This window comes from Scophthalmus maximus, chromosome 9 (assembly GCF_022379125.1).
Source record: "Scophthalmus maximus strain ysfricsl-2021 chromosome 9, ASM2237912v1, whole genome shotgun sequence".
NCBI lineage: Eukaryota > Metazoa > Chordata > Actinopteri > Pleuronectiformes > Scophthalmidae > Scophthalmus > Scophthalmus maximus.
Genome location: NC_061523.1, coordinates 17703280 through 17717967, shown reverse-complemented (window position 1 = coordinate 17717967; position 14688 = coordinate 17703280). Strand labels below are relative to the sequence as shown.

Here is a 14688-nt window from a genome sequence, read left to right as displayed (position 1 = left end):
AAATTCAAATTGATTGAGACTGTATTCGGTATCATGAAGGGAAGGTTGTTTTTTTTGATTTGCAGCGATCCCTCTTAGGAATGAAAAACCTCCACACTGTCAGTTTATCTCAGTGAGTGTTAAACCTTTCATATTAGTCTGAATGACTGATTTCCTCCGAGGTGGATACAATATTGCTTGTGTTTGCTTTCTTCTTTGAATCAACATGGCTTACAATAAACCAGAAGGGCAATACCAATTTTGACAGAATATTAGTAACTTGTGTTTGCGTGTCTGTCTTGTCTTTCTAGTTGGGTTAATAACTTCGGTCATGAGGGTCTTGGTCTTCTACTGGATGCTTTGGAGAAGCTGCTGGACAAGAAACAGTGAGTAATCTCCTTTGACACCACATTTCTGTGTCATTTTCATAGCACCCAGTTCTGCAAATTTAATCACCATGTCCTTTTCATTTTTTTTCCCAGACAAGAGAATATTGATAAACGGAACCAGCATAAACTCATCCAGTGCTTGAAGGCCTTCATGAACAATAAGGTTTGTATAAGTAAAGTCAAGACGATCCATCAACTGGAGTACACCTGCATCGCATGATATTGCACAGATGTATTTAGAATAATTTGTGTTCAATTTTTTAATTTAATTTTCATACACTAATTCAAGGAAAGGTAACATTTAATGTTGTTTTTTAATCAACACATAAAGTACAACCAATGACACTCTTTGTAAAAATTCTACTTGTTCCTCATGTGGCCGTATTTACAAGTACGATTTGAATCTGGACTCTGACAGGCCTGCGATAATGGGACAGAAAAGTAAAGCTAATTTTCGCAAATTTTCTGCTCACAGTCCCCGATCTTTTAATTATCCTCTTTAGGAAGGTCTGGCTCATTTCTCAAAAGTGGCACACATTTCAAGGATAGATGAACTATTGATATTGCTTCTCTTAGAGTTAATCCCCACATGTGGTCATCTCTACCTGCTTCTTCAGTTGTATGGAGACTAAAAGGTACAGGAGACTATAAGTATTTGTCCCTATAGTCCTGTCCTGAATTGAATTAATTCATCATCCTCTCCATTTTCTCCCATGGCCTCGTTGTCCCTCCTTAAAAGAAAATTAAGGAAAGTGAGAGTGAAAGTTCTACATGAATGCAAATGCTCTCATTAATGTATACCCAATGGAAATTTCCTCCATCCTACGTCCTCCCCTCTCTTTTTTACAGTATGGACTGCAAAGGATCTTGGGAGATGAGCGGAGTCTGTTGCTGCTGGCACGAGCAATTGACCCCAAACAGACCAACATGATGACCGAGATTGTCAAAATCCTCTCTGCCTTCTGTATTATTGGAGAGGAAAACATGTAAGTTGAATTCACTTTGCCACGTTTTGTTTTCACACATCTTGCTCTCGCACAGTTCAGTAGAAAGACTATCAGATATCCACTCTATCAACAAGTAAATGACATCAGGGGCTTTGGTTTTATTTGCTGTTTTGCAGGTTGTTAAATATTTATTCTCATGACTTTTTCCATCTCCCAAAATGAAATGGATATTAATAAAATTAAATTTGTGGTGCCTAATGTATTTAAATCGACTGAACTAAAAAACTGAACTCCCCCCCTAAAAACAATCAGTTTGATTCACTAGGGTTGTAGTCTCACTGCTTGACCGGTCGATTGTTTGGTCAATATACTTTCATCTGACCAAACTCTCATTGGTCGGAAAAGACCAGTGTTTCATGTATAAGGAGAAAAGGGCCACATCAATAGCCTTCCAGGATTAATCCATTACTTTCGGCTGCAGGAGAAACAAAGTACCTGTCACAACTTTCTTTCTTTCTTTTTTTTTAAGTCTGCGTTTACTGACTACAAACTATGCCACCGTGTCAAATAAGTTGTCTTGTGGCTGCATTTTGTTAAAACTTACGACCAAAAATAAAGTGTCAACTTTGCGAACAACATAACAGATTTTGAATGGTTGACTACAGCCCGGCAGTCCCCATACTCCATGACCTTGCTGGGGAGTTTTTATGTATAAAACAATTTTCATCTGGTTTAGAATTGTCAGTCAGGTATTTCAAAAGCCTTATAGATAAAAATGTAAGAATTTGCATTGAAGGATAACTAATGGGGAAGTGGGAAAATAATGTTGCCTGGCATCCATTTCAAGTTATCGTAAGTTTTGAGTTTTCAGTGAAAAGTGAGGGACATATATCTCAGTAAATAACAGCTGTTATGGAAACTGCACAACACAATTTGAAAGTCCTGACTAATGACAAAAAATAAAACATGTAATGATGAAAGAGATATGACCCGTCTCTGCCGTGTTTACACACTCAACAATGTTTCTGAATCTGCGAGAGGGATGGCTGTTTCTGGCAAACACTGGAACATCAAACATACTACAATCTTCTCCCAGGGTGACATTTACTCACAAAGAGATTGTGCCACAGGCATAGACGTGTACTCACTGTGTGCATATAGTTCAGTTACAGATGACCTCAGACAGTACAGAAACCTATTGAGTCACATGGTCAGATAATGCAGTTTAGTCTGTTTAATGTGTTGAACTACTCAGTGTAGTTTGCCACAGATACACAACCTGGCTGACAGCTTATAAATTGGATTTAGGGGAGTGTTTTTTATTGTTTCCCACAGGACCAGACTAGAATAACAATGGCACTTCAAAGTCAGAGAATGCAGTGGTGGAAATAAACCCACACATTCTGTTGGAGAAGTTGAGTTTCTGTACATCGCTGACCATCGAAATAGGCCTTTCCTCACACAGCTCTGACCCTTGTGCTGTGCAAGGGTTAAAGAGGGAAACTTTATAGTGTTTTTACTTTAATGAAATCCAATTTGAATCCAATTTTTAATTGATTAGCTTCCAAAGCAGTTTTATTGTTTTACATAGATTCAGTTCAATTTCTTGAAATCGCAGTTACACACTTAGTCAATGCTCTCAAAATGTGTATCCATCCAACAGATGTTAAATATTAGGATAAGGTTATTAATAGAAAAAAACACAATCCAATACACACAGACACCACCACCACCACCTCCTGTGCTTTTTGCTAATATAAAAATGGTCTGTTTTTGGGTCAAACAAGTACGCTGTGGGTACCAGCACCTGCTGCAGTCTAGTTGGCGCAGATGGAAATACCCTCAGAATTTAGTAACTTCATTGTGTTTCATTAAAGTTTAACCAGTAGAGTTTTACCAATCTATCAGTTCATCTTTGGGAAGTCCACAATGCTGACAACCAGTCGAAATAAGTGTGATTTAAAAATGTATTAAGAAAATATGATATAATATCTGTGTATGTGTACAGATATGATAATATACAAATATAAAAAATCTTCTTTCACTGTCAGAGTAACGAAACGCGCAACTATTTTAAAGCAAATCGCTGTGTACAGATTGTACAAATCTCCCTCTCTCTCTTTCCACTCTCAAAGTAGAAAAGATTGAAATGATCTCACAGTTCGTTTCCATGATCACAGCCCTGCATTAAATGTACGTATCCTGTAGAAATGGCAGCCAAAGGAGCTGCGGCGTCACTTTCTTGTTCAGTAACTTCTCTGCCGACCTATGTTGTGATGCAGTCTCGTGTTCAACACCCACTACAGCTGACAGCATCAAAACAGCAACGCGCCAAGTTAAGCAGATCTATCTCGCCTGTTTTTTAAGCATCGTCTGAACTGGCTCTCAAGCTGCTTAGTATGCAGCTCCCCGTGCTCGTTCGGTGACTTTGTAACCCCTATCACAGAGCATGGCCGTTCAATTTATCTCCGTGTCAGGCTAACTCCACATGTACGGTCCTATTTGTCAGACAGATGATCTCCCTCGATGACAAAGATCTGCTACTATTTTGTCGTTTTGAAAGTGTTGTTTTATTAGGTTGATTTTTTTTTAGGCAAGTGATAAAATTGACAACAGCCTTAGTGGCATGTGTGATTACACTTGTTCTCGCACATATAAATTGGCAGTTCAACATTTGGCCTAGTGTGTCTATTGATTTGTTATTTATTCGAACAGGGAGTGGAACTTATATATCAGGCTAAGGGCTCTTTTGCACCCACAGAAGTATTATGGTTGAGGACAGGGGAGCTAAGCTGCTCAACTAATGAAGGCAAAAAAGCAAATGTGGCCCTGCAGTGACAGAGAGACCACCTGTTGCCAGTTATTGTGTATGCATATTGTAAATCACTGTTTAGGTAAGTGCTCAGAAGACATCAATTTACTTTTATTGCAGTCCACTGTGTTTCTCCATCTGTGTGGAGCAAACTTTCTCTTTCATTCCCAATGCAAAGGCTCAAATTCTGAAGTTCCATTTAGCCAAACTGCCTTGAGCCCTTGCAAGTATCATAATTTGATTACCTTCTCAATAGGTGTATTTGCACATTCGTCTGGCGGTCCCTGCAATAATTTGCGGCCCTTCTCATCCAACCAAATACACTCTTCCTCAATTGCTTCGACAAGTGAGGACATTTCCTGTAAGAACCCTGTTTTTGTTTAGCATCTCCTTAATAACAACTACCATGAAGTCAAAATTGGATACTGAAGCATTAATGGACCAAATTGCACACGAGAGATGGAAAGCAGCAGTATTTGTCAGTGTGACCAAAGACTGGCTGAGTAAATGTCCACAACAACACACGAGAGAAGATAAGAAAAATGGTGTTTAAGCTGAAAATTGTGAGTAAATGTCCTGTCAGTGAGGTGATAAACGTCTTTGTTGACTTTTTTGTTTGCCCGTTCCCTGCTCTCTGTTTTCTTCCAGCCTGGATAAGATTTTAGCTGCCATGACAATTGCTGCAGAGAGGAACAATAAAGAGAGATTTGCTCCAATTGTTGAAGGCCTGGAGAACCATGAAGCGCAGCAGCTCCAGGTTAGTCATCGCTCAATAAAAAGCAGTTAATAATCACAGCTTAATCATCATCACTGCCCTGTTAATAGAAACTTCCTTTTGTTGGGTATTCTCGACCTAAGAATTCCGTGACCAAGCCAATAACCACTACAATAGCCACGTTTGTTATTTTATAATACTTGAAATTCAGTATTTTTTCCTGTGGGATACTTTTTACTCACTTTGTCTCACACACTAATTCCACAGTAATTAGTCCAGTGTCCTTCACTCAAATTCTGCTTCGTCACGAAGACCCTGTTTGATGTGAGACGAGACTGAAACTGACAGTTGTGTCACTCTGGGGCCAATTGTACCTCAGCTACAGCCGTCTCCATACATGTGTTCTTCTCTCGTCTCTCTTTGTGTCTTCCTGTCCACTTGTCAACCCCACAACACCTCTAGCTCATGATGGGATGTGATCGTGGGGCTATTGAAATGCCCCCAGAGGTCCATCGCCACTGTTTTAATCAAAAACACCTGTTTCATTGAGCACCTCTACTGAACTAGCTCATTCTTTTTGCCAACCCCAGAAAAACGATAATAGAAAAAAGCAGAGATGTGGAGTTCTTCTAAGCTTTTTGTCTGTTTTCATTCCGTCTCACATATTTCCTCTTCTCACATCCTCGCGCATTTTTTTCTCCACATCTTTACAGATCCCTCCCCTTGCTGTTTTCTGTGCTGCTGTCATTTTGTGTCTCAGAGGACTTGGTGTGAAAGGGCAAATACAGCAACATTCCTCCCTTCATTTTCATTAGTATTCTTCGGCAGCAGGAAAACTATACAACAGCAATAAAAACACCACTTAAACATGGTTTTGTGAAACCAAAAGTGGGGAATTACTTAAGGAATTACTTTTTTAACTGCAGGGATTGGGAAGTCGTGAAGGAAACTGATGAGGCGGGTGGTGGAAGAGAAAGTAGATATTCTTTTATTAGGGGACTGTTGTTTTTCCTTTAAATTTTGCTGTTAATGAAATGAAGCTCTTCTAATTGTGAAGTAAATTAAAATGCTTTGCTGTTGCAGGGGGGCTCAAGGAAATTAATTGACTTTTTATCCAAAACCTGTGATGGGCTGTAGAAGTAGACTTTACTAATGTGATTAAAATGTGTTTTGCTGTAGTTCAGGCTACGCTCGTCTGCTGAGCAGGAGGGAAAGTCAACATTTCAACTTAAAAAATCGTCCCAGAAGTGCCACTTTTAATTACGATGTTTAGTACCCCCTATGGCAACGCTGCGGCTCTGTAAACCCAACACAGATAATATAGCCCCCATCCACAACCCAACCACTTCCCACTCCACAATACATAACTGAAGTATGTTTGAGCTGCCTGATGTAAGTATCCATCAGTGTGCAGGAGAAGAGAGAGAATTTTTCATGAGCTCCATGACTCTTTTCTTCACTCACAGAAATCCTGTGAAGATTTGGTGGAGTTTCTTTTATGTATCTGGCCTCTGGTGGATACAGCGATATGTTTCAATGCACGGATCTGGCTTAGTGGCCCTCGAGCCTTTCTGGAACATGGGGAAGTTTGCCATGTTTTGGGAGCCTGACACTTGCAGCACATGCAAAGTGGTGGTGCATCCTTTACCACAACACGCCTGTGTTTTCCCAGGAGATTATACAGTATCTTTAAATCTGTATTGCATAACATCATGCATTTTACCTCCATAAGTAGCTAAAGGCCGGGTTTACTGTGCTGCTGCTACAATTTCACACAAACCAATTTTATGTGATTTTAGCTCCCAAAAAAATGAAATTTGGTTTAAAAAGACAAAAGTGTGGATAACTATTTGAGTGACAATGGAAGACAACGTGTTGAGTTTGAGTTTAAATATATATTTAGTTGACTTTACATGCAATTTTCTGCTGTTGTAGATTTATTATATCTGTTTTTTTGAGTTTCTGTGAAACTCTTACGCATAAGAATATGTTGGGACTAAAAAAAATCTCACCCAGAAATGAAATCAAACTGACTCAGGAAACTACACAGAATCCGCATGGTTGTGGCTCTTATGAATAACACATACAAGCCAACAGCAGCGGGTCAAGGTTTCTGAAGACAACGTTTCACGTTGTCCATGGGAATCCTTCAGCCTCCCATCGATTGCCTGTCTGAGGAAAACTGTAATATCCATGGCTCACTCCCCTGAAACCCCCTCACTGCTCATTATAATTCATCAGTAATTTCCTCTGTACCCCATCCTCCACCCCGGCACATACACAGAAACACATAATTTAAAGCTTTTTCCTTACCTTTGAATCCATCAATAATACAGGTATAGTCAATACACACACCAGGCTGGAACTTTCCACAGTTTCTCTTCAGGTCTCTCTCTGCCTTTACCTTTCTCACTTCATCATTGCAACCGTTTTTTTCTCTAATTTTAGTTTTGGAAAGCAAATAAGAGCAAATAATCACTATAATACACACAGCAAACACAATTTAGTGATGTTATATGAGTATATTCTGCAAGAGCTATTGGTTTTTTGTCTCATTTGTTTATATTGTTGTCTGTTTCCACCACAGGTTGCTTGCTTGCAGCTGATCAATGCTTTGGTCACCTCCCCTGATGACCTGGATTTCAGGATACATCTGCGCAATGAGTTCTTGAGATGTGGCCTTAAGAAGATCCTGCCTGTGAGTTACATCAAACAATCTGACAGCACTTGGTTAGAATAGTCACATGCATTAGAAATAATGACGATGTCGTTCTGTTCAGGTCAGGTCAGCACTCAATACTGAAAATATATTCCTTTAATGCATTGTATCTCAACAGAGCAGATGAGTAGCCTCACAGCATCACACGCAACAGTTTCAATATTTTCTCGTTAAGTGTCCAACCTTCAGTTATTAAAGCGTCATAGAATTTCTTCAAAACATTCAAACCGAATAATCCAGGTGTAGAGTGAAGATCTGTTTGCTAGTTAGTGTCTTCAATTCATAAGACTTGTGCTTGTTACATTCCACAAACTTCATACATAATTTGTTTCTATCCATTTGAATTGGTGATTGTTATAGCGGAATAACTACTAGAAGTAGTAGTACCCTTTGTGATGCAGTGCTGGCACCTCATCAAACAGGTCGCCCTGGCATAGTTATCAGCCATCTTACACATCTTCACGTGAGGCAAAGGCAAACGAGCTCCAGCTCATCACTCAAGCTCTCATTTGTAGTGAGTGGGGTGAACATGTCACAGAGCCAGTTGCTAATAAGTCATCCCAGCTGCTCCTGTTGATTATTACTGTCATTACTTTAATTATCTTCAATTCTGCCCCCTGATATGAAGGAGTCTCAGTGTACAGTCATTTATGAATGCCACGTTCCCGCTTTTAATGTCGACATTCAAACTGACACTCTTTCATCTAATTATGAGTTATGCTCAGGAGTCAGCGTAGCTGTTGGCAAGGAAAAAGTGAGCTCCACTGAAAAGGCGAGCACCATTTGTTTTCTTCTTATAGTCCTTGATGCATATGTTTGCCCTCCTCCTCGTCTCCTTCTCTCCCTTTCTTTTGTGCAACTCCCTCTGAACCAGTAGTTGCTTAAGACAGATGGTGCACCCAAAAAACAGTGCAGGGTGATTGATACCTGCAGAAATTGGGTTACATTTGGCCCCGTCTCAGTCTGTAAACTCCACTGCTGGTGATTCATAGAGAAGTGGTAAAGAGCAGCCCCGTAGCCCCTCGTGGCGTGAACAGGTGCAGGAATAGTTACTGTCTGGAATACATAGCGAGAGGGTTTAGGTCACCTCAGTTCCAAGTTCTCTGCACAGCTGGAACAGGCGAACTAATATTCTGGCGCTACAGATTTTCTGAATATATCTGGTTAACAGTTACGGTAACAGTAACATGTACAGTAAAAGTCTGACAAGATTCAATAATACAAAGACTAGAACAGTAAATCTTCAGAAGCCATATCTACTTATTTCCCTGCAGGTGCTGTGACTTTGTGTTTTTAATAATCTACATCGCAAGATGACCTTTTCTAGGATTTAACACTCTTAGCTATCTGCCATGTGTCTTACTCATTCCAGGAGCTAAAAGAGACAGAGGAACTTGACATCCAGCTGAAGGTGTTCAATGAGAACAAGGAGGAGGACTCTATTGAACTCTCCCATCGCCTGGATGACATCCGTGCTGAGATGGAATATCCTTTAGTCCTCCTGCTGTGTGAATATACAGATGAATACGGCTGCAGAACCCGCATCGAGAGACGAGTGTGGATTGTGGGTTTGGTCAAGCTTTACAGGCTCAAGCCCCTCGTGGCTTGGTTCATTAGAGAGGGATTTGAGGAGCCAGAGCACATTGTCCAGCTCCATCTCTGATGAGGAATAGTAGGTAAATAACGCTGCCACCTTAACCTCCCACCTGTTCACTCTACTTTTGATTTATTTATTTTATTTATTTCCGTCCGCTCCTTCTCCTCTCATCTCCTCTTCAAGCTTCATTCTCTGTTCAGTGTAAGGTCAAGTAGGACTATGACACACACGAGACATATCAAACAGTCTTATGGCTATTTATGTAAGACAAATGCATATTTTACGTGCAGCAATATTATATTACATGCCATGGTCAATACTTAAGTTTAATTATCATCACTCCTCGTCTCTCCGTTCCATTTAGAAAATGTAATTTTATCCTCCACCTCCTTACCATTGTCCATTCAACTCCGAATGTGCAGAGTGGAAGTTCATAAGTTGAGCAATAATTTAGTCCCCAGATGGAAACTTCATCAAGCATACCAGAGAAGAAGCCTTTAATAATTCACAAATCCTCTCTAAGGCTATGTGTGAATGGCTGACATTTTGAGCAGACAAACCAGACGTTGACATTGTTATGCAGATGTTCATTCCCACAACCTTTTTTCCTTTCACCGAATCCCACAGTTCTTGTCGGGGCACAAAGCGCCGCAGTGAGTGACAGTTTCTGTTGACACGTGTAGTTGAGGGGAGGAGGTTGTGTATGTGTGCGGAGAGAAGATGGAGAGAGAAAAAAAAAGTTCACCTGGATTAATGATGTGCTTGAGCAGGTTCACAAATGAGAAGGCCCAGTGTTTGTTTCCAAGGACAATGCGGTATTGATCTGTGAGCTCTGAGCATGCTTCGAATGCCTAGGCTACCCTTTTTCCCCTTGTGTGTGTGTGTGCGCGCACACGGGCACACACACACACACACATGAATACATGATATCACGCAGGTAGTTCTCCTCCTACCTGAGCATTGCGTATGTGTCTTGTTTCTCCCGGCAGTTTCATGAATATTAACCTGGAGCGCCTTGTCTCCTCTGTGTCCGGCCCAGGTCCAGGTGCTGAGGAGGTGACTCCAGGCCACTAATAAATATTAATGAGCTGTGGAATGGTGATTGATTGACCCCGCCACTGACTGGCCTACATCACACTTGACTGCCGCTCATGTTTATTCATTATTTGGTGAGAGAGTGTAAAGAGAGAGAGACGGAGGGAGAGAGGGAGAGAAAGCAAGCTTAGAGGGGGTGTCATCGGCTGGATTGGCATTCTACATTAGGTTTATGTCTGCAGCTTAGTGATAGATGAAGCTAGCTGGATACTTTCCCAGTCTGAGCTCCTTCTCATGTCCTCTCAAATGCTGCTGTGGTGAGGCTATAATTGAATCTCACAGGATTGGTAATTCTCCCGGGCTTCATACTCAGCTAATACAAGGGAGGGGAATGATACTTTGGAGGAGCCTGTATTCCCACCCCTCTGTCTCTCAAAATTTGATATGGGATAGGAGTTTAATTACAGACATTGTTGAAATTAATAGGAAAAGGAGTCAAACAGTATTTAAAAGAATTGATCTGCTCCAATTGCAGCGGTTATTTTGTTTTGTGTGGATGATAGCATGAGAAATAGAGAATGCAGTTCAGGGCTGTTTTTCGGGAATAAATAATGTGAATTATTGATACACTATAAGAAACATAGTTAATTTGCTGTGGATGAAAGCTAACAGATTTTCAAACAAACAAAATCAGTTCTAATCCACTTATCGTTAACTGCCAAGTGTTCGGGACCCATAACATAAGTATATCCAGCAATAAGCTATTATAACACACATTTTTTTCAGGAGAAATGATTGTTGCTCTGCCTTAATGTGACTTTAATTTTGTGTGCTTCTTAAACTCAGCCACCCTAAAAATCCTATGTGATTAGTTTTTGCATATTCATTGAACTGACATTTTCTGTACGAAACACAGAAGGGAGGAGAATTGCAGCATATGCTGCCACTGGTTTGAAAATGACACTTCCCAATCGGTATGTTGCACAATGTAAATATTTTAGAACACATTGTCAAGATTCACACTTTGTGTTATGATGGCAATCAGGTTTTCATCTGTCTGGGTTTAACAGCGAACAGTGAACAGTCTCTTTAGTCTTGTCTTTTTTCCTGCATGTGTGCACATATTTGAGAGGCTTATTCCACTTTTTCAAACAAGATGAGTCTCCATAGGGAAATACTCGTTTCTCAAGCAAACAAATTAAATGGGCTCAAAGTCATTCATTTTCCCGGCCTCTTTACTTTTTAGAGCTACAATTTAAGAGCAATATCAGAAGTTTGAGAAAAAACAGTGTATTATTTTCTAAATTAGGCTTGTACTACAAATAATCCACTAACATAAAAAGTGAAGTTTGAAACGTGATTTAATGTTTTTTCTTATCTTGTCCTATATTTTATGTTACATAGTTCTTACATTTCAAACTATCAAATACTTTCTAAAACAAATACACTGCAACTGTTCAAGAAATATATGTTGTGTATGATATTTAAACATTGAGGAATAACAAGTAAGATAGTCAGATTCAAACATCTCTTTCAGATGTCAAAGCCATCACTGCTTCCTCCCGGGGAAAGCAAACATGAGACACTTAATCAATACCTTTTGCAAATTTAATAACATGAATTTTCGCTCTTGAGTACATGTCAGTTTCAATCTGAAAACCGAATCTCATCCATGTTTTTGCCCTGCAAATATTCAGCTCGCCATCATTCTCGCCTCAAACATTGAACCACTGAGTTTTTCATGTAATTAATTTCCAACATCTTAAAAGGTTTGGAGTGACAGGTAAACCAGAGGGAGAATTCTTTATTGCAGACCGCCCTGCTCAACTTAGCAGTTAGCTCCCCCGAGAGAGAGCAGCCGATGAGAGGAATCACATCTTTGTTTGCTTTAGCAAAAGGATGTCTGTCAAAAACAAATTAAAAAAAACTGAAGAGAGGAACTGGGTGAAAATAAATGAAAATAACTCTGATTGCGTGTTATTCTTAAACCTCAAATTAATAAACTAGGAATCCTGAAAATAAGTAACTGTCTTAAGGTAAATATGTTTTCCTTAACTTTGCTCCTGTACCGATATGAATGAAGTGTACCATCTCCTGTCCAACATGGTGAAAGACACCGGCTCGGAGACCTACTTCCTGTCCATCCTTCAGCACCTATTGCTCATAAGGAATGACTATTACATCAGGTAAGTCTGACTTTTGATTGTTATACAACCTAATGGAACTCTACTGTGTCAGTGTGCTCTGATAGTCTTACCTTTGTAATTTCTTTGTTTCTGTCTTTTCCTCAGAAACACCTCATACTGTAAATCACAAAAACAATCTACCTCTTTTTTTAAACTCTGAAGTGGAAAACTATAGTACAAATATTATTTTTTTTTTATAATTACGTTATTTAAAAGTGTTGGGTAGGCCTCTACTTTGTCTTGTATCAGTCCACATCAATCAGTCATTGGCAGGAAGGCTGCCACTCCTCTGAATGCAATGACACTGATGAATTTACCACTGTGTTGGACCCCCCCCCCCCCAGAAATTAGTCTTAAAAAAAAGTTGCATGTTGAAGGGAGCATGAGAGGAAGAAGATGAATTTACCATAGACAAGATGCTGTTCCCTTGGAGTTATGAATAATGTATTCCTCATCTATTTGGAAGAAGCGAGAAATAGAATTCACATTAATCGGCTAACACAGCCACGTTCACCTCGACTCCAGTATCCATGTACCCCCTCTGTAAGCCAGTAATAAGAAGACATCAGTACCAACGCTCATGAAAGAACTGATGGTTTTTTAAAGATATGTTTTGAAATATTTTCCTGTGGTCTCCTTCACAAATGCAAGGACAAACCCACACATGTGCACACAGAGACATTAACATCAGAAAGGCATTCCTGACAGAGGCATTCTACTCCCTTCACATCACTGCTGTGGAGTTGATGATAATGATGATGCACCACAGTACACACAGCTATTCAAATAGACTCAGTCTAAAAGTTTCACATGTTTATGTCATGTTAGTTTTGAGTGAATGCAAAACAGTACTATAACATAACTAGGGTATTTCCACATTAAACAAATATAAAAAACTGGGAGGTCAGACAATGTGTTTGCTATGCATGGTTTCAGTTGAAATCATTTCATGGTGCCAGTTGTAGGTTTAGTCGTTTTAAAGGTGTGACAGACGTTGGCTTTGTGATCAAAGGAGTGAGTGCACATGTGCTCATCATAGTCGACCTGAAGAAATGGATAATGTTGTTTTCTATTGTTGCGGCTGTGATTTTTGTTTAAAATAAAAGCCGGTTAAATGACAAATCATTCAATATCATAATTAGTAATTCTAATAATAGGTGGGTAGACTTTTCAATTGCTCTGCCTCCTGTCATTCTTCCGAACACAACACACGTTGTTGCTCTCCCCTCTAGGGCTTGGTTTATTTTTGATAATTAATCTCTCACTGCAAGCCTAATGAATGGGAGCACATCAAACCCACCCAGTAAATATAGAGCAGATCTGCCCTTTTGGAGCCTGGTGATATGGGGATTACACTGGAAATGTGGAGCGGAGCTAGATCAAGTGGCTGGGGCTGTGCTGAACTGCAAGCTATCATTGGAAGAAATGAAGGTGCCAAAAGTAAAAGAAGAGGTGGGGAATGATGCCGGGAAGGGGGCATATGCTAGCTTCTGGAGCCCAGCCCTGCCCACTGTGGAGGGGCCTGACAGTTCTGGGTCACACTCTCCATCTCTAGTTATCTACACCCAGCCCAAATCTGCTCGGTGGTGGCGGAGGATGGAGGACGGAGGGAAAATAGGGCGGCTTATTGAGATAATAATGTGGTGTACACTGGTGACAGTTGTAAGCCGAGTGCCACAGTGCTTAAGCCATGCAGGGTGATGTGTGAGCTTTCACTAGCTTGTTCCAGTCACGAGTGGGCGAATCCGCCAGCTCAAGCTTAATGTATGGCATTTCATGCTTTCAAAACAGGGCACCTAAATGCTGATTTATTCTCGCTTGCCTTGGCTCCAAATTTTGTGTTCTTTCATATTTCTGTTCATAACATGATATGGCCTGTCCACCCACAAGGTACAGGCAGAACATAGCCTTTTAATTTGTGAGCAACAGTTCATGTCAGAGACTTTGACTCTGTTTGTAAATAACAACTTGCTGTTTATATCTGTTGTGACACATACTTGGATGTGTGATTTTTTGGGGGTTTTAGCCAAAAGTAACCCAGCGGGCAACAGACACTTTGTTCACGCTTCTGCCGACTCAAATCAATAATTTTATTTTTAGTAGCATTAGTATCAGACAGGCAGGAATGGTAAGACTTTGAATTTCTTATTTGGATCAGAGTCTTCATTTAAATCTCTTTTATGAATATCTGATCAGTCAATAATTCACAATATAAATTCATTTGTCAATCTGGGGAAACAAAAAATAGAGGTTCAAAAGTCAATGTGCAGCACATCAGCTGTTGCCAGTGACATTTTCCTCTCCCTGGC

At 40.1% G+C, this 14688-nt stretch overlaps 1 protein-coding gene across 5 annotated transcripts in view; it reads left to right on the top strand.

Annotated features, from left to right (window-relative positions):
- The window catches only part of diaph2 (diaphanous-related formin 2), a 330230-nt gene that overhangs the window by 100706 nt on the left and 214836 nt on the right, over positions 1-14688 (top strand). For all 5 annotated transcript variants that reach the window (XM_035649042.2, XM_035649041.2, XM_035649043.2 and 2 more), the window contains 7 exons: positions 291-365; positions 462-531; positions 1218-1354; positions 4776-4884; positions 7430-7540; positions 8934-9046; positions 12263-12379. In XM_035649042.2, coding sequence (XP_035504935.1) covers positions 291-365; positions 462-531; positions 1218-1354; positions 4776-4884; positions 7430-7540; positions 8934-9046; positions 12263-12379 — 732 coding nt within the window. The remainder of the gene's footprint in view (positions 1-290; positions 366-461; positions 532-1217; positions 1355-4775; positions 4885-7429; positions 7541-8933; positions 9047-12262; positions 12380-14688) is intronic.